General features: G+C 38.6%; 1 protein-coding gene across 1 annotated transcript in view; it reads left to right on the top strand.

Moving 5' to 3' along the window:
• LOC118406899 (mitogen-activated protein kinase kinase kinase 10-like) overlaps nucleotides 1-20752 on the top strand; it is a 39422-nt gene that overhangs the window by 1667 nt on the left and 17003 nt on the right. The window contains exon 2 of the mRNA XM_035807334.1: nucleotides 18478-18658. Coding sequence (XP_035663227.1) covers nucleotides 18478-18658 — 181 coding nt within the window. The remainder of the gene's footprint in view (nucleotides 1-18477; nucleotides 18659-20752) is intronic.

Below are 20752 nucleotides of genomic sequence, written 5' to 3'. Positions count from 1 at the left end.
CCCCACTCGCACCATTCACTGCCATATCTCACCCAAATCTGCACCTCAGGACTACGCTTTTCCACCTCTCCTCTGGGTGTACTTACTTTCTTTCCAGGATTTGAATTTCACTTTTTTTCTTACAGCTGGTGCAAAGTTAAGCCTTTTTTGGCGGGAAGGCCTGCAGAGTAAATATTTGCACTTTGGGTGCTTGAGATGTGCTCAGTTCTAGCTTGTCGGGTCTGTGTTGTGTTTCTAGCACATTGTTTCACTCATTTGGCTCCGTGCATAGACTAAAACTTCCATTCATTCATCTATGATCCCAGATATGTGTAATGTTTGGTTGCTCCTGGTACCAGGATAATGGCAGCATGTGACATCTCAACTGTAGGTGTCAGAGGCAAAAAGGTCAGCCATATAAAACAGCTCTGCATTTTTATTCGTTCTTTCTGTATGTTGAGGCTTTGTCTGAAAAGTTGTGTACTTATAAGCTTTATCATATTCAGGAGAAACTATTAATTTGCGAATTTACTCTGGGAAATAAAGAAAAACTTCAAAAAGGAGGGAAAATTGTGATTTTAAAAAAGTTCACCACCTTGTAGATAAAGCACAAAGAAAGAAGTGCTGTTAGATGATACAGGTATTTTCAAACTTGCCTCTTATCTTGTCGACCTGATTTTTCATTTAATACCAACAGTCATCCCCAGAAGTTCTACATGTTCTTACAGATCATGTACAGATTACGTAGTACAGATGCCATTAGGTGTGTGGTGGACATGAAGGATTAATTGGGTCTATATACATGTCAGTTAACCTTGGGAGCTATGTTTGTCCTTCAGACTAACAAAGAAATCTCTTCACACTCACATACAACAAACACACAGCCCCCATCGACCGAGTATAAATCATTACCAGTGGACAGGACGGATGAAAGAACTTTTGGCATAATTTCTTCTACTAAGTTCTAGCGTTTTGTTTTGGATACTGGTCAGATGAAACTTATAAAATATTTCAACCAGTATTAGTGTGAAGCCTTGGATTATAAATGTGGCACTGTGAAAAGGCCAGTGCATGTGACATCTAGAAGAAAAGCAAAACACCTTTAATTCAGTTTTTCAAATATTGTGGCCCCCCTCCCACCCCTTATCAGCAGCTTAACAAGTGCCTATTGTCATTGCTCCTTTATGTGCAGCCCAGTTGCACCAAGTTTGTTCTTGCCTTAATGAACTTATTGTAATAATGTTGCCACGGTGACAGTACGCAAGACAGGGCTATTCTTGTCCTTTGAGATAACACGATGTTTGTCCTTGCACAGATTCCCTCAGGCTGAAGTAAACTTGTGCCGGGTGTTACCGTAACCATGTTCTAAGAGTCACTTTACTGATGTTTTATAGTATAGTGTTGGATCAGTTTGCATGAAGTTCTAGTTGAGCTCACAAGATTGTCTAGAAGAGACGTCAGATTGGTGATGTGAAACATTTGGGTAACCTCAAATTTTACATCTTGTTAGGTGAGCAAGGTACGATTTGTGGCCATTGTTCAATAGCTCTGTTATTAGCACCTTAGAAAGGATATCAAATGGACTATAAGGAGGGGGCATAAATGATTTAGTTGTCTGATTGTCATAATCATATAGATACGTAATGGATTTGATATGATGAAGGTAAGTGTTGAGGTCAGCTTGTACAAAAAAAGCTCACTGTAAGGTCAACTTGAAGGCCCTTTGAGTGTCAATATGAATTTCAATGAACAGCTTGGTTGAAAAGAAACACAGTTTGAGGGTCAGGAGTTCAGAAAACAGATGGTTCGTACAATGGCTAGGCTTGTCTTAACACTGCACTTGAGCCTTATTCTACATATCTATGTCTAGGCCAAGTTCAGGTGTTTCTTGGCAGCTGCCAGAATGTGCTAGTACAAGCCTCTACAAGTCCTTATACGTTTATTATTGTATTACAGTTCATACAATGAGTCAAGCATTTGCTTTGTAATTATGCATTGTATGTCAGAACTAAAGGTTGGACATACTAAGACATACACTATCAGTTTTGTTCACTTGTGTAGAATCAGCTTTACTTACGTAGACAGTTTTCAAGTGTTAGGAACTTACTATCAGTTATGTTCTGAAAAAGAATTCTGACCACCTGTGAGATTATAAACCCAAAAGATTGAAATCGGTGTATTGTCATTGATCCATATAGTACTGCACAGTGTGGCAAAGAGGTAAACTTGTCACTCACAAAACACTAATTGGCTCTGCCTACAAGTACAAGCTCACAATTCTGCATATGTAGTGGTCAACAGCAGTGGGTAAACAGGATAGCATGTGAAGAAAGTACCAAGTACTTAATATGTTGCTTGTTTGCATTGATATAGAACATAATTGCAGAATTTTAATTTATGCATTATATTTTATCTATGTCTATCAAGACTAAATGCAATGAGTGACACTTTAACAGGACATAAGTCAGCTTTCTTTGGTGCTTGGACTGATTGTAAAGTCAGCTGTGACTGATTGACATTCGATCGTAGGAGAGGAAAAGTCTACAAACTTGTTCTTCCAGTTTGCAGCCATGCATAGGTTATTAGGCAGGCATGCACACAGCTCATACAAGAAATGTTAAGCATGTTTTGTCTGGGTGAGTGCTTCTAGAAAGGTTGCCTATTGGGTGTTACCAAGGCAAGGAGGTGCTGTTTATGAAAAGGACTAGTAAATGTACAGCTGTCAGAAAAGGGGCACCATCTAGAAAACTCTCGTAAGAATCACCACATGTAACAGCCTGGAATTCCTGTAAAACCATCCCTGAGGCCTGCCTTGAAAGACCCTCCTATGTTTTGCTGATATGTTCATGTCGTGTGAACTGCCATTTAAAACATTGTAAATGGCTTAAAATGCAGTTTTACGTACACCAGTTATAAATCTCGTGTAAGCAGTTTGTAAAGAAATGTCATGTTATAATAAGATATAAAGTGAAATCCAGGAAGTTTACATGTATATTCTTTGATTATTTTAGTCACCTAGAGATGTCTCAATATCCTAATGGTTTGTCATGGTATTGTAAGGAATATGATAAGTACATACTACTTGTAAATAACCATTTCTAAATGATACCTTTCTGTGACAGAGCCACAGATTTATATCCTATTTAGCTTGACCTGAAAGCTAGAGGGTAGGGATGGAAGACTGAGGAGGTGATTACATGGTTGATAACAGGTCATCAGTCCCTGCTTCTCCAGGGGAGATGGTATCTTCCTGTATCCTCAGGGGGCCCGACAGCATCAATCTCAGCAACTGAACCTTCCTGATGAGCAAGATCTTATAGTTTGGTTTTCTTTGTCGCTAATTACTTCATCATAGGCTATAGTAACCGGAAAAGTCAATGTAACTACAGTCAGACTATAGTCTATACTCTTCTTCATAAGAGTGCAAACATGGGAGCTTAGCTATAAAGGTTGGAAGGGTAGCCATTGTTGGTTTTAATGCTGGTGGATGCCCTTTGTAGTTCCGCCTGTATTGTATGACACAGAGAGACATGTAAGCTGTGGTTTGGAAGTTTAAATGGATGTAAGTTACAGTGTTACACTGATCTACAATTCAAACTATCCTTCCTTGGTACATCGCTCGTGCTCACAACTGTATGTTTTGTGAGCTCATGAAGAGTTGCAGTTTGGGTAGCTTATACTTTCGATTTAGAAGAAATACTCTGTGGGGAGAGTGGCAGGACAAAAGTATCAAGGCACCATGTAGTGGCATTCATGATTGTATGATAGAAATATACAATGTAGACCCCCTTGACAAAACTGCCACAAACAATGCATAATAACTCACCAGAGTACAATAGTTGTACTAGTATTTGTTGCTATTCTAACCAGCCTCTCTTCCAAAGTATTTGAGACGGTTTACAAGGGAAAGGCACCAGTCTAACAGCTGTGGAAAACACCCATCTATCTTGGTGCCAGTGTGCATATGGGGATGGCCATTTATCTACTATTGGTCTACAGGGTCTTTCATTCAACTGTGTTTGACTAGATATCTGAAAGATGAATTGGAAGGCTTAATAAGAACTTTTGAAATCTGGGAAGGTCCTAGAATTGTGTGATGTTATGTCTCCCGGTTGAAAACCCTCGTATGTATGTCTGAATCAGAAACATATATGAAGAAGTGAACAGCTGGTGGTGGAAATAAGAGTCCCTTTTTGTAGCTAGTCTGTTCAGTGGTTCGTGCAGTGCTGTACGTTTTGAGAGCCACCATACATGTACATCATTCATGTGCACCTGTTTGGGACACATGGAATTTCACAGTCAGTCTGGGTATACAATGTTCAAGTCTGTTTTGTCCCCAGAGCTGGAGCACCACATTGTTTTTCACTGCCAAAAGAAGCACAGAAGAACAGCTGGTGATAGAAACAGTAATATCCCCTCTATGTTTTGCTAGATATGGTCATGCACTAAATGTAAACTGTGCTTGCCATATGTGGTTCTGAATGGAAAGTGAAAGATGTGATAGTTCTAGAGTCTGTCGAGTCAATAGTTCGATTGCATAGCTCACATTGACAAGGGTTTTGGTCAGCTTTCTGGGTAGCGTTTCAGAGCTTGAACTATAAGTTTGAGTGAATGGGTATAATTTCAATATTGGAAGTACATGTACTGTATTAAACGTTTGATAGTGTAGTCACCTAATTCTTTTGTTCATCGCTTTTTACCAGTGTGGTTTAAAGGTACATAAATGTCAAAAGACCCCATGGCAATTTTGCAGTTTTGAGATCTACCAGTGATGGTTACCTTTTTTTAGAATAAACAGTTAACCTGATTATCAACCTAGACAGAATACTCCCAGACCAGTCTCTTTGTCTACAGGAGCAGCAAAGATCTGTAGATATTCTGTCAGTAACTTGAATAAGGACTGAACTGATCCTTCTAATCACTTTCCAAGATGGGACCTGATGGACTAGACAGGAAAACCCATCTTAACCCCCTCTCACCAGCAGACTGGGGAGAGGTGTACAATTGTCCCTATTTGTCAATCAAGTTATGGTGTTTTGCAGAAGATGTATGCACCTCTTTTTCATACCAGGTACTTACCTGTAAAGTTTTGACAGAGACAAACATAAAGAAGGCATTTATAGACATGATTTAAGGCATATTCTCTTTTGAGAATCTTATTTGATCCTGTTGTTGTCGATCCTTTTAGCACTGTCTGGTTGTACTGTAATCTTCCTTGACTGTGTTGTTTCACTCAGCTAGAGAAACTTCTTGATCAATGCAAAGATAGGAACACAACTCACTACACAAAACACAACATGTTTTAGTCAGATGAAATAGCATGACCCAATTTTCTGTACAGAGCTATAATCTACCTAAAATAGCACATGAATAACAACAATGAAAATTCATAGGCTGATGATAAGGCATTTTAGCCCAGATTAGCTCCCATATGAAGCCTAACCAATTGCTCTACAAATTGCTCTACAAGTGCGGAGCATTGTTGGTGATAATCACTATTAATTATGTACAAGAATGTTACTCTGTTCTACCTAGTCTTACCACGTATAAGAAGCTATGTTGTTAGAACTTAGATTCATTTTATCTCCGACCATCTATTTCTATCAGCTTTAATGATTCATGGAATTCTCTTTTAAATAACAACATTGCAGCTTTAAGCCAATGAGATTTTGTTGCAAATTGCACATTTTTACATGTCTAGAACAACCAAAGTTAACAGTTCTATTATCCTTCCTTGCTATTTAAACACAGGATGTTCACACTCTTTACTGTAAGTTGGTAAGTTGTAAGTTGGTAGCATTAAGATAGATCCAGCTATGTAGTGGGCAACCACTTGGTAATGTAAATACACTCTTTTGATCTGGAAGAAAATTCCATCTGAAGAATTTGTGCCTTGCCAGTCCCGTATAGCATGTAACACAGGATCAGGGATAACTGGGGCATGCAGGCTCCAGATTACGAAGGCAAACTCTGCCTATTTTCACAGGGTGGTTCATATTTGAAGAACTATCCACAAAATTCCTGGCAACAGCCATTTCAACACCGGTTGGATCTGGGTGATTCCTAAGGTATTCCGAGGTCGGGGAGGAATCATATTGACAGGTTGTAGGTTCTTCTGCAATGTAAAGTAAAACCTGGAAATTGGAGGAACAAAGTGAAAACAAATTGTCAGTAGAGTATAAAAGTACTGTGCTAGTTATAACTTTGTTTGGAGTCTAAATCCCATTATGAATGTAATTGTCTATTCCAAATTAGAATTGTCATAAATGTAAAATACTATATGTAGTATTGTGTGTTGTCGTGGAAACAAAAAGGTGTTTCTCTCACTGTCTCAGTTACTTTCTCTTTGCTTGTCTAAAGAATTATGTTTATTTACAGAGCTGCATAAAAATTCCATGCTGCTAAATTCCAGCATTGCAGGGGCATTAATGCATTATGTCCTACTACACTCATCTACATGTAGCACCACAGGGCTAATATATGAAGACATGTCATAACCATCATAATGCAAATGTAATGTAGGTACTGATTGAAAATACTTCTATTTGAAGTTCTGGTACTGGTATTATTTTATGACGCTAACTTTTTATGAATAAACACAGTAGTATTCCCTCCACACATTTATAATCTCACAGGTAGTTTGTAAACAAAATAGAACCCAGCATGGAAATATAGAAGGATGTGTGGGTTGTTTTACTTACATGTATGACAGGTGATAGCTTTGAAGTTTGAAGAACTAACTGGAGGTCAGAATAATGTTGTTCTGTGAGAGAAGCTGTCAAGACATCTATGGAGGAATTTGGAAGAAATGTTTTGGCTGCGCCGCCCTGACCAAGGGTTCCACTACAGTGCCTGGATTCAGGAATAGCCTTGTGCCACAAGGTGTCCCTCACAGGCTGGAGTTTGTTTTTACCCAGGTATCACCTTACACAGCTTTTTGAGTCTCCTGTACAGGTCAATTCTGTTCTTATTTAGAACTTTTCCCTCACCCAAGACTGTCCAGCAGTCATGTAAACTTTAAAGCTAGCAACTTGCATTTTAGTGCCTTGAAGAACATTGTTCCAAAGCATCAGATTGCAGAAAAGTACGAAGGATATGTTGATACATATTTGGGAGCACACATTATAAGATATGTATTGTAAGATAAGCAGTTGGATATTTTCACTTTTGAATTATGCTTAAGACAAAAGCATCATTTGGCATGTAGTGCTAGAATTTAGTTTTGCCAAATCATAAAGTGAAGAAATGTCCCATTTGTTACTTACAGTCAAGAAATGTATCTAAAAATAGCTACGCTATGCTACATTGCAAGACTAGGAACAACCTTGTCCAGCAAACGTTGTCGGCTATGTTTATGTTACCTTAGAACCCTCTGCCACAGATGGCCAAACAAGACAGACCCATTTCTGAAATTTCAGCTGTTGGAATTCCTGTCCTTCGACCTTGATCATGTAGAGTTAATGCTGGATATTTTGGGAGCGTCTGTCTGGTGCAAGTGGCTAATGGAAAGATTTGAACTTCATTCTTGATAGGCACGATTAAGCTCATTCTTTGGTTCTTGGAGTTGGACAAAGAAAAAAGCATCCTTTCACTACATTGTTCAGTATGTATGTTGGATTGCACATTGTCTTGTATAAAAAGTGACATAACTTCATGGCTTGGCGCTTAATCTTCTACTGGTTGTGACAGGAAAGACAGATGATATGTAGTTTATACAAGTTCATATTGTACCAGGGACATTCCCCCTAGCTCTTTTCGACAGGAAACCAGAAATAGAACCAGGAAACAAAGTACACAGTTTATTACCCTTTCTCGTCACAGACAGAAGAAATCATTGCAAGTCAAGGTCCACATTAGTATCACGTTTTAGAAAGAAAGAAATGATTTTTCAAGGGGATTGATTTTGCCTGAGTCCTTGATTACCTTGAAACGTCTCCAAGTAATCATGGTATATTGACACTCCAGAAGAATTGCTATTTGGCGTATCTTATTACCTGCATATCTGACCTTCATCAACATTCCCTCTAGAAGTTTTAATTGGCAGGCTTGATAACCACACTTAGTACTGTGTTATATCCCTGAGGATGCAATATAAACATGCCATTGAATGACTTACTTACATTTCTCCTCAGGCACATACTGCTCAAGGCTTTACTCCTGATACCACTCATTCAGTATCTTGAAGTACAGTAGTAGGAGGGTGATATCAGCATGTGAATTGTGCTTGATACCAGTACTGCTGTAAACGTTATATGTTTTGAAGCTGCTTAGTAAGTTTTCCTCTATCTCCAACCCCAACCATCTCAGTAGATACATCTCCTACACATGTCTCATGGAATCTGTGAGTGGTACTCATGGATAATGGTATTCTTTTGCCAAGTGGACCACTTTAAGGAGATGTAATCTGTAGATGAATGAGGCGAAGGAACATCACAACGGTCTACTGTGTGGCTTTTGTCCTTCTCTCCTGTTATTAGCTATTATCCATCCCAGACTTTCTAGAGTCAATTCCGAGACACCGCACTTTTTTTTAATACATTTTGAATAGGTTCAGATTACTATCTAATTGATGTAAGCTGTAAAAATGGTTCTTACTTACAAACAATTAAAATCTACCATAAACAAAGGCAACAAAGACCCTAGCGGTGTCTCGGAATTGACGGGTTTGTTGTCTATTTTTCCTGGAAAGTGTCTGATTGTCTTCAGAAAAATCCATCCAGTTGCAGTCATTTTAGGGAACACCCCCACCAGACCTACATTGGTTGATTCTTGTCTACTATAAACAAACTACAGCTTTGTTTTTGTAACACCTTCTGCTTTCCCAGAAGCCACCAGGTACTGGTCGTAGGGGAGGGTGGTGGTGGCTATTTTTAACCAGTGAAATTCTAAGAAAGAGCTTCAATCAAAGTTCAATAACTTGGGTTATATTTAAAGTTATAACGAAAAGCACAGAGGAAAGCAACACAATGAAATTACTGATGTCTTTTCTGATTGGCTACTTTGTATAGTAACCTGAGACTAGTGAAAGACAATTTTACACATTTGTATACAGATGTCAAACATCCAGTCTATCAGATATCGTGATAATGATAAAGATAATGATAATCTATTGTGCAGTGATGTGATGCAGAACTTGTTGCTACGGTGTAATTGTTCTCCACTTGTATTTTGGTATTAGAGTGGAATGCAAGAGACTGGAAACTTTTATTTCAAAAGTTTGGGCTTGGTATTAAGTATTGGTTCAACCGTTGAAAGTAGATCTTGTATCTATACAAAATTAATATTTTTATCCCGTCAATGGGCATTAGTATGACAGAGCTGAGCTGGTTCGTAAGTTTCCATAACAGGCACCTGAGGTGGTATAAACAGCAGGCAGGATTTCCCTCTGAGAATGGTCGGCAGGGTCAATGTCCTCAAGGTATTCAAAATTGGAGTTATTTGTCCAGGAAGGGGGTCAGTGTCGCCTAGAAGTTAGGGGTAAAGGAAAAAGAAAGCAAAGTTTGAAGGACTGTTATCACTTGTGCTAGGTTTTTATGTAATTAATAACTGTTATATATAGATCTACATATGTGTTTGTCACAAATGATCAGTTTGAAATGATGTTGTCATTGCCAGGTTTTCTTTAATAGTTTGTTTATACTACAGTGTAGGTCTACAGGCTACAAGTGGCATTCTATTATGCATGAGGAGAGGTTCCCTAGGATACTATATTTTGCTTGACAACAATATCTGCCTTTTAATAGATATACTGTCTGTTAGTTATATGCCTATGATCACTAGGAAAGATCAGTGGGTGTAGAAATTTATTTTCATGTTCTTTATAAAAAAAAAAATTTGGGGGGGGGGGGGGCAGTTTGCATATATATTTTTTCAAATGGCCTTTATTTAAGATTGTTGTCCTTTTCTAATTTCTAATAATTCTATGCAGTCCGCTTCATTTTCACAAAACCTCTTCTCTCCAATATTATCATGGTCTGTCCCTTACTTGTCTATGATGTAAGCTCTTCTGTAGACAATATACATTAAACCTGTACAAGCTATTTTCAGTTTCCAAGTGGTACTTAGGAGACTGAGGAGCATTGTCCCCTAGTACAAAGGCTGGGGAATTCCCATACGAAGCTGGACTGCTAACACTTGCTGGTGCCAGTTCAACATCTTCAGTATCAGTTTAGCAAAACTTGCCATTTCTGCCCAAACATGTCATGTGCAGTGTTGTATACATTTACAATGGCTAGTTGTTCTTTTGGTTCTTATGTAGAACAGTACTGAACTGATTTAAACCTCTCATCTCAGATGTTTGAATAGTGAAATGAGCAACTCGAGTATCACTCATGTAAGTTGAAACTCTCCTGTACCATCTCAGGTACATGTACAAAGCTTGGTATGCATGTAGTTTGCATAAGGTAACAGTGACAAGGTACTTTAATGATCATCATTGAAGGCCCAACTCTTATTTTGCTTGTAGCAGGACACCAAGCATTCCATTGGTCTTTGTTATTTCAACAAGAATGACCCAGGCCCCACCTGGAGCCACTGAGTACCTGTCTTTGTTAACCTGTAATACATTGTTCACTTTATAACTCAAAATACTGGGGACCTGATGGAATGTTTTAAATTGTACACGTGAGCAGTAACTGAGACGCATTTGTCTAGAAGGTGCATTTCCAAGAAGTTCGCATTTATTTATGCCTTTTTATATTGCAATCCATACATAGTATGGGATTGCAATATATTGTCTTTCCTGTGTTTCTTCTTCTTCTCCTCCTGTCAAATCTACAAATGGGATTAATTTTTTCATTTTTTGACCAAATGAGCTGAAATTTGGCAGGGTGGTAGAAATAGCAAATACCCCCAGACGTTTTTTTCACTTTCTTGATAGAAGCCTTAGAATTTATGATATTTAGGGTTTTTGGTCATTTTTAGACAAAATATGTATATTTTGGGCCCCTGTGCCCTGGTATTACAAGCTAATGACCTGAAATTTGGTACAGAGGTGCATTGGACATATGAGCACAAAAAACCATCAACACTTTCTTCATAGACCACTTCAAAAATTAGTTATTTTAGTTTTTTTGGCCATTTTTAACTAAAAATGTATATTTTTGGCTCCTATGCCCTTGTATTAAAACCAAATGACCTGAAATTTGGTACATAGGTGCGTTTGATATATGACCACAGAACCCCATCAACGCTTTATTCATTGTTTACTCCAAAAATAAGTTATTTTAGGTTTTTTGGCCATTTTTGACTAAAAATGTATATTTTATGCTCCTATGCCCTTGTATTGAAACCAAATGACCTGAAATTTGGTACAGAGGTGCATTGAACATATGCTCACAGGACCCCATCAACACTTTCTTCATAGATCACTTAAAAAATTAGTTATTTTGGGGTTTTCAGTCATTTTTGACTAAAAATGTATATTTTTGGCTTCTATGCCCTTGTATGTAAATCAAATGACCTGAAATTTGGTACAATGGTAATTTGGACATATGACAACAGGACCCCATCAACACTTTCTTCAAAGAGCACTTATAAAATGAGTTATTTTGGGATTTTTAGCCATTTCTAGCTAAAAAATGTATATTTGTGGCTCCTATGCCCTTATATTGAAACCAAATGACCTACAATTCGGCATGAAGGTGTGTAGGACAAGCTTTAAGTGCCCACAGTACTTCATTTTCCCTTTGAGCAAACATTACTTCAATTGTTGAATTTTTCCAAGGATGAAGATGGATTGCAATATGCTGTATTTGCTCCTAAGCAAATGCCGGCCTTTCTAGTTATAGTGTAGGTTCCAATAGGACTAAAATTTGCATACTCAATAGCTTGTGTTCTAAACGTGTGTTCTACCCTGCCTCTGTTTTTAGGATTGGTGGGTCAAATTTTTATCTGTGATACTGATAAAAAGCCTTTTGAATACTACTGAGAAGGTGTAATGGAAAATATATGCATAGTTGTGCGTAATGAGAGGGTTTTAACCTTTCTGTTGAAGCTTGTAATTGACCAGAAATATTTGCACTTTGAGCCAGAGGAATTCCAAGTATTCAGTATTACAGTTATAGCTAATAAGCTTTGTCACATTCCTACCTGTAACCTGTCTAATATTGCAAATATTTGAACTAAGGGTAACAGTAGGTGATAAGGACTGCATACAACTTAAATACGTCATCATTTGGAAATAATAATATATCTTATATATAAAGGCAGGAGTTGGATTGTCCTTCATTAGCTACATCCTATTTGAACAAGTAAACTTTACAGCTTTTGTTGATAGCTAATAGTGTAGTATTTATCTGTACAAAGAAATGTCTAATGCTAGGGAAGTAGGCATAAGTATGAAAGATTTGTTGTTAACATTGACATTTCATAAATCAAGATATGAAAGAAGGGGGGGGACATGTGAAACTGAGAGGCAAAGTATATGTTTAACAGGTGGCTGACACATTGTCATACTCGTAGATACATTTATCTTTAAAAAAAAAGCAACTTTGAACATGACGTGGTGGATAGTGATTACGTTTTACTTCAAGTGTTGTCTTGAAATGTTTGGACACTGTGTAGTACCTGGACAGGGCTGTTGTAGTGTCTCAGCATACCTGGCGTGGCAGCAGATAGACACAGACAATAGGTGTGTTGATCGACTGGCAGACGCCATTCAGGGCCAGGCATTTCCTGTCCAACTGTACATGTGAATCATGGATTTAAAGCATGCTTGAGCAAGTATACCAGAGCATGTGATGAAAGGTAGATGTCCTTGCTAGGATAATAGTTGGGCAATGTCATTAACATTCCTCAGTCCTTGATGAGAATAAGTGTTTGTTGTATACACATTGCCCAAATACCACAACTATAAATGCTATCTTAATTATCTTAGCCTAAGCTCACATACGTAGACATGAGTGGGTTACTTATTGTTATTATGGAGTTATGTAGTAACTTTTAGCAACATATAGATGGTACATTCATATTACATTTCTAGTAGACCTTATACTATAAGTTATAGACCCAGCCTTTATTAAAAAAAAGGTTTATGATAAAAAATGGTGACGCTATTGTAAGTATCTTCAGATTCATGTCAACACAACAAGGTAATGTCATACTAGTATTACTACTACTAAAAGGGTGACTTAGCATACTGTGCAAAAGCAGTGTTTTGACATTTATACCTAGAACTCCACTGTTTACAGCCTCCAGTAGTCAGCTTAATTATTTTTATTGATTGATAGCAAAACAAAGGTGCTGACTTGGGAGCCTAGCAATGATGGTGCAGCATTGTAAAGGTGGTCTTTGTGGACAGGTGGTATCTATAGCAAGGTTAGGGGTCAGGGGAAGGTCATTTTGGGTTCCATGGACAGGTCATGTTTTTAGGTTGGTTATTTGTAGTGCAGGTTGACTCCATATTGAACAACAACAACATACTCAAATTTCAGCACTTGCTCAATTTTAGTCAATAGCACTAGTTAATAACACTATATAGGGCTAAATGTCAAAGTCCATGCTACATGTCATTAAAGGATTAAGACTGTCAATTCCTCGTGCCAGTAACAATGATAGAAGTTTTCTCAGCAGAGATATTAGCTGGTAGTGGTACCAGATTTTGTGGGGGTGTATGCTGACCCTTTCTTGCCCCCCTGCTCTTTCTGTTGCTTTGTCCAATATTTACCTTTAGAACAGGAAGCATAGATGCATGGACAACAATAGTGGGGCTACTTTCCATTCAGTCCAGGGTGCTGTTTCAGGGAATTTCAGTAGACAGGTATCACAAGTCATTTACTAGGCCACTCCTCTTGACCTGGTCATTTTGTGTAACTTAACTGTAAGATATCCCAGTCAGCCTTTCCGAAAACCATACCAACTGATAAAATGTGCTGACTTGGTGAAATATCAAACAACAAATAAAGGCAGGGCACATTAGAAAAGAAGTCGGGTTTTATATGTAGTCAAACTGCAATATTGCTCTTTCCCTATTTTTATGTCTAATTGGAACAACCCTAATCTATATGAGAAGCATTGGGCTTGTACAACAACTTCTTAAATCTTGCTAAGTCGGTAAATAGAGAGTAGCAAGTTGGTGATGTAATGCTTTCTTTATTGAAATATTCATGGCATGTGTGAACCTGTCCATCCTTTGAGCATTTCAGGAAGTAGGTAAGAATACAGGCATGTTCTAGTGTGGCATCATAAAAACCAATGTCCACAGACTGTGTACAATGTGATGGAGGTTTTATCAGGAAAACATTCCAGGCCGGTTGGCTAACACAAACATGACCACCTGAGCTGTTGTTGTGATCGCATGAAGGGACAAATGAAGAGTCATTCTGTGCTATTGCTAAATTGTCACATGTCCACATCATGTATGCAAATATTATTCAGCAGGTCACTAACTAGCTGATAGAGAATGACAAAAGAATGTTTTGAGATTGCTGCCCTTCCAAGAAAACATGAAGAAAATATGTTATAACAACACAGCATTATTAGAACTGAAAAGTTTTTTGTGAAGAAGATAATTCCTGTGGAGTCTTCTTTCCACGGAATAGATCTAATATTCATTTTATTCCAAAGCAAAAAGTCCCTGATAGATTTATGTTGATGAAACATTTGTATTATTCCTATGTTGATGAGCTATAGTCTTTTTTCACTCTAAATCAGTCTAATCTGGGAACAAACAGCCAGATTGTGTCCCAATATCTGATCAGAGGTGAGGTGAGGCCCAGAAACTGTCATCTGAGAACTAAAGTTGAACTGGCCCCAATCTAAACTGTGTCTGGACAGGGATGATAAGTGCAATTAGCGCCCGTCCACCAGGCCATTGGCACCAGTGTATGAACCATTGAGCCCCAGTCTGGGGTAATGGGTTTATAGACTGTGTTCATCTGGGAGTGTGATTGGTAACGCTGGTCCCAGCTGGGGGGAGGGGATGGCACATCTGTGTCTGCTCTCAGGGGAAACCTGGTCTGTGTTCTCAGGTGCTCTATGGTCTGAAGTACATGTATTTTGATAGAAAAACTGCTTTGATCCCCAACTGATTATATACTTGGTTCTTAAGTTAGAATATAAATGAGTGCTTGTAATAAAAACAAAAGTATAACCTTCATAGTGTGCCAAAGTCTGCCATCTGGTCCTAACACTAGAGATATATGTTTGGCAGGAGTGCTGTTCATGATGAACTTGATCTGTCGTACACCATATACATATATCTTTTATCACTATGTATGGTTGTAATTTCTGGCTCATGTACAAGTTTGCAGTGTACATGTATTTCTTAGATGTTGTGTTGTGTTATTTTGTGATTGTGAGTCTGTTGTGAAAAAGAAGTCGTTCATGCAAGCAATGCTGCCAGGGATCAGCTGTGCACTGCTGAACCTTTTGGAACATTCTGAACTGGTTGGGCTTTGTGATGGAAATTAGCCCAGTGTTGCATGAAGGCTGCTGTTATTTTGAACAAATGTTTTCGTGTTATGCTGTACATGTGGTATACCTGTCTTCTGGCCGACTTGTCAATCCCTAAAGTTACAAAACCACATAGAATTGCAAATCTACGTAAATACAATGATGAGAGATGAACATGACATATCAGTAATTGATGATTCACCACCACTGCCACAGATGGATTTAGACAATTACTCATACTCATAGTGAATTACAGATGGTAGCTCTGAGGAAAAGTGACTATTCCAACAAAATCCCTCAGCCATGCCAAACAACTTCCAAGACTTTTTTTGAAACTCTTGCAATGATGAAACTTCCCTGCCTATACACATAACTGCATGTTCTGTATGGTAAATAGACAGGCCTCCTTTGTTGCATGTGGGTGTAGTAAAGTCAAAAATGCAGATAACCCAGGCCACTGCTGGCATGACATACACGCACACACACCTCCCCCCACTATCAACTCTCCCTCACAAAGTTGACAGGGGCCATAGATAGTCAAGTGCACATGGGTGACAACTAAACATGCCCATATACCAATAAAGCTCTTCTGTATATAAAACATCTCCCGTGATTTTCTCCAGAAGTCAGTCTATACTGTTGTCTCATGTAAGGAATAAGTATGAATGTAAATGTATGTTTTCGAACATGTACAATGTACAAGATCCACTTCCCATACAACACCCTATTCCAAATGAGCCTGTCCTACCCTTTGGGCCTCATTCTTCTGACGCCCTCCTCCCACACCTACACAGGTCCTGAACTCAAGTAGAGTGTTGTAATTTTTGTACCAGCTGGTGGGAAAATAATCCTTTTCACAGTTTATTCACTTCAATATGCATTAAGTACATTTCCACATTGACTCTGCAACAGTTAATAAAAAAGAATTAATCAAACAATTGCGCCATAACTGTTTGATATGTTTGTTATAACTACATGACTCAGGTGCTAGGTGCTTTTCCTTCCAATTACAATTTAATCAAGCTACTTCTATCATTGATTTGGATTTTGAAGGTCAGCACACATAATTGAGGATTTCTTAGAAGCTATCTAATATCTACCAAGTTTATCCCCCCGGGCTTTGGTACCTTTACTCTGCAATACAGGTACCGGACACACTTGACTGGTCTGGGATCTTGGTAAATCTGTTGTTCTGGTTGTGCTTCACATGTGCTGACCTTTCCAAACTGTGACCTACCTGTTAGGCTTGGCCTAACTGATTTCTAAATGATTTTCTAAAGGTCAAAACTCGTGTTGTGAGCACATGATGTTGTAAATCACAAAAGGCAGCATGGCTGTATTATTATTTGCTTTTCTCTTCTTTCTTAAAAACAAAATGAGAAGGTAAAAGTAGACCAAACTGTACATGTTGTGCTGTCTTAAGGGCAAGTTAATTAAGCAGTGTGAATACATATTTTCAACATGGTAACAAATAGAGCAGCATGTTACTGGTATTACTAGTATTCTTTCTGTTTGCTGGTTACAAATACTTTAGTACAACAGTATACTTTGTGGGACGCTCTGGGAACCAATCCCTTACAAGAGTTGAAAGATCAGCCTCACATCCCAATCCACCTGTGATATTTCTTGTGCTCAGTTTAGCATCCTAGTAAGGGAAAAATCAAGAATTGTTTTTTGTGGTATAACATGAGCTGACACCAGGAACAAAGTCTCTTATGGTTGGGATTTCTCTCTATTAGATATCTCGGTGATCCACCTCCTTTGTCTCACCTCACAGCTAATGCTTGGCTATCAGATGTGGTTTCCTTACTACAGTTTGTATTTCCAACCTCCTGGTTGTGTCTGGGTCATTCCACTTCCTGTCCATTATGTCCAGTTTCAGAGGACTTCCGGCTGAGTTTGTCACACAAGTTTGGAGAGAAGTCACCGTAGCCATCTGGGCATTGTCACACTCTACCCACACAATTGTTCCACCCACACGAAATTTGTCCAGAACGTCACAGGAAAGCTTTCCCCTTTGTAATCTATGATTGATCTATTTGGAGAACTAGCCTCAAGTTCAACCGCAACAACTTAATGCTATTAGTGCCCTACTGTAACTCATTGTCGACATTTTCCAAGCTTTACTTTAAATTGTTCTTATCCATGACAGCATAACTTATGGCACGACCTTTGGTAGTGTAAGTACGAACATGTAAGCTACATGTATGTAAACCACTCAGAAGTTATTCCTTACGTTTTTATCTTCTTGAACTCCCAAGGAATCATTGAGTAAGACAGTGGAACAAATATATGAATACTTTTGGTTGAATTTATTCATATGAGAACAGCTTTGCCTTCCTCACTGTACCTTTTCTTCTTAGTTCCTTGATGAATCCCCAAATGCGGCTTTATTGCCACAGTGTATATACCCGTATTATGACCTGCAATATGTCAGTTGGAAAATTATATCTTACATGGCCAATGTATGTAAGCCATACCTTCACATAAAACAAGTGCAGACTGTTTAATGTGTTGGGGCACATGCTATACTTCACACCTGCCAGGTCTCAGTTTCCACACAGTCCCACAACATGCAGCCAGAACAAAGCTCTGTCAGTAGATAACCATATCCTACCATATCAATCAGTTCTATTTTGTTTCACAACAAAAGGTGTGTTGTCCAGTTCCCTGTCCGGTTGTTTGTTTTTGTAGGAAGATAGCTACATAGAACAAAGTGTTCCCTGTCAGATCAATTAAGACAAAGTGGAAAGGAAAGAATAATTACAAGGTGCTTTTCTACATTGTGTATGTTAAACATATAATTAGTGAGAACAGCATTTTGAAGGTAAAGGCGTCAAAAACAATGTACTTTTCAAGAACGTGAGGGTAACTTTTCCCTGTGTACTGTTAGCCTACAGTTGTGCAATAACCCATTACATTCTGTGGTACAACATTCTGCGTGATAATCTGCATTCTGTGTATCTTAATTAATGTGACATGTGTGTTCAAAGTTTGGGTTTGTGGGATCGAGGATATTCTATTATTGAACAAACATCTTAAATGACTCTGTTAAGGACTTGAAATTTACCATTTGCTAATTTTGTTCTGTATCTTTTTATCCAGTTCTATTAGATGAGCGGATCCAATCCGACAACCTGTTCAGGAAGACGCTGAAGATCACAGATTTTGGTCTGGCGAGAGAGATGCACAGAACAACCCGTATGAGTGCAGCTGGGACGTATGCATGGATGGCACCCGAAGTTATCAAAACATCTACATTTTCTAAAGGCAGTGACGTATGGAGGTAAGATTCTATTTACATTTTTGCCCCATGAACTTCATTCTTTTGCTTTTCTAGTTTTTAAATCAAAGATAAAGAATGTGACACGCCAGCGTTGTAAACCTTGGACTAGCGTAGTTAGAGAATAAAGGGACTCTTTTTACACAACCATTGCTTTATTCTCACAGACGTCTTGTCGACCGTCTGTCACCTTATTTTTTTCAGTGATGTACCAACCTGATGAAACTATTCACAGAAGCATAGTTATACAGTAATTGAAAATGATAGATTCTGCAAACAAAAAAGGATTTTTTCACTGTATTTGTAAACCATAAAAATTACTGAAGGTACCTGTAATTTTGAGTCAGCAGCAAAGGTAAACAGAAGGTGGGTGTTTAGGTGTACACAGGTCAATGGGCAAACATCCCTCACCTCAGTCGAGTGTCAAGGAGTGGCTAGGGGGTCATGGCAAACTCAAAACAATACCAATCATTCACTCCACTCTAATGTCCAAGGTGTTTAGTGTACTCTGTGACGTGTGCAGGAAGCGACAATGTTGAATGCAGACTTAAGTATTACATCAAGTTTTACCAGGAATTATTGCTGTAATTGGTAAGGCTCTTTTCTCGGGGTACTACTGTTTAATGGAGAGGATAACACAGGTTCAGTGTACAGAGAATACTCTGATGAGTGACAACACTACCTGCCAGCAGCTATCACTTTTTTTACAGTACTCCACTTAGAAACATCTGAAAGATACCTTGGCTTAAGAAATTCTACCTGTTATGAGTTATACATTGTTATGGATTTAATAACAGAAAAACAAAACATCAAAAGTCAGTATAGTGACATTGTATGTGATCTACGTCAAGTTCTATAGTGAAGCAAGCCATAAATTTTTGTGTGGGTGTATCGGTTGTTGAGGTTTGCGGAGTTGTAAGTACTGCTTGCAAAGAATATCGTAGGTGCAATGATGTGGCTGGTAGGTAGTAAAGTTGGTGCCCTGTTAAGACATTTGGGACAAAGGGCAGACAGAGGGCAGATGCCTTCTTATGATGTCATGCTTGTTGGTGAGAATTATGACAGGAAACGAGCCAGGAAATGTCCAGATAGGAACTTAGCTCCTGATGGAAGGAAGCTCTCCACTACATACAGGAAATTTACCCAATACATCTTACATAGGAAACTGTTTGTATACGCATGGCTCCAACGCTGCCGAATTTTGTCTGAACATTTTTCAGCAATCAGCATGCCATTTTTGCTTCCACCAGATTGCAGGCTTTCCCAGACAGTCCTGTAATCTATAGGAACTAATGGGCTTAATTACAGTCATCTTTTCCTCTACACTTGTTCTGAACTAAAGCATTGCCATGAGGCATGCTCCCAAAGACATGCATTTATGGGATCATTAGATTTTCTTCAACTTCGTCCATTTTGAATTGAGTCATCATTCACTTCAGAACAGTTGATGTATTATAAAACATGTCACTAACAATGTCAGGTACCAGTCACCATGCACCGGTTGAAGCAAATCATAAGACCTTTCTTAGGACACTACAGTCACAGAACAGAAACATAGATCTGAAACCAAAAATAGTTTCATCAGGTTGGTAGAATATAGGATGTAGGAGAATTCTTTTTACACAACCAGCAGGTACTTCCATTGCTTACGTTTCAATGTCTCTCAGACACCTTCATCAGAAGCTCTGACAAAGGTGAGAGACATTAAAAGAGATACATTGTGAAAGTGAGAGACATTGAAACGTAAGCAAGGTAAGTACCTGCTGGTTGTGTTAAAAAGAATTCTCCTATATCCTATAAATCTGAAAGCCTGATAGACTTAAATGTCGTATCTCCTTTCAGACCAGACCTGCATATTCTATAGACCTCAATCCCTCACCCTTTAGGTCCAGTCTTTGCTGGCTATTAATGAGGAAACGTGAGCCCAATGGTGCTGTTCCTAGTCTAGTAATGATGCAGCAGAGGGATTGGCCTGGGTGACCCTGTCTACTGGACTGACCTCTAACCCAACACCTCTTATCAGTAGAGCAAGGAGCAGGTCTCCACAGTACTCATTCTCCCATAAACACTGGGAGATTCCATTATGCAGACTTGGAG

This window comes from Branchiostoma floridae, chromosome 1 (genome assembly GCF_000003815.2).
Source record: "Branchiostoma floridae strain S238N-H82 chromosome 1, Bfl_VNyyK, whole genome shotgun sequence".
Taxonomy (NCBI): domain Eukaryota; kingdom Metazoa; phylum Chordata; class Leptocardii; order Amphioxiformes; family Branchiostomatidae; genus Branchiostoma; species Branchiostoma floridae.
The sequence above is the reverse complement of the archived record's forward strand: the minus strand, read 5'-3'. Positions and strand labels throughout refer to the sequence as shown.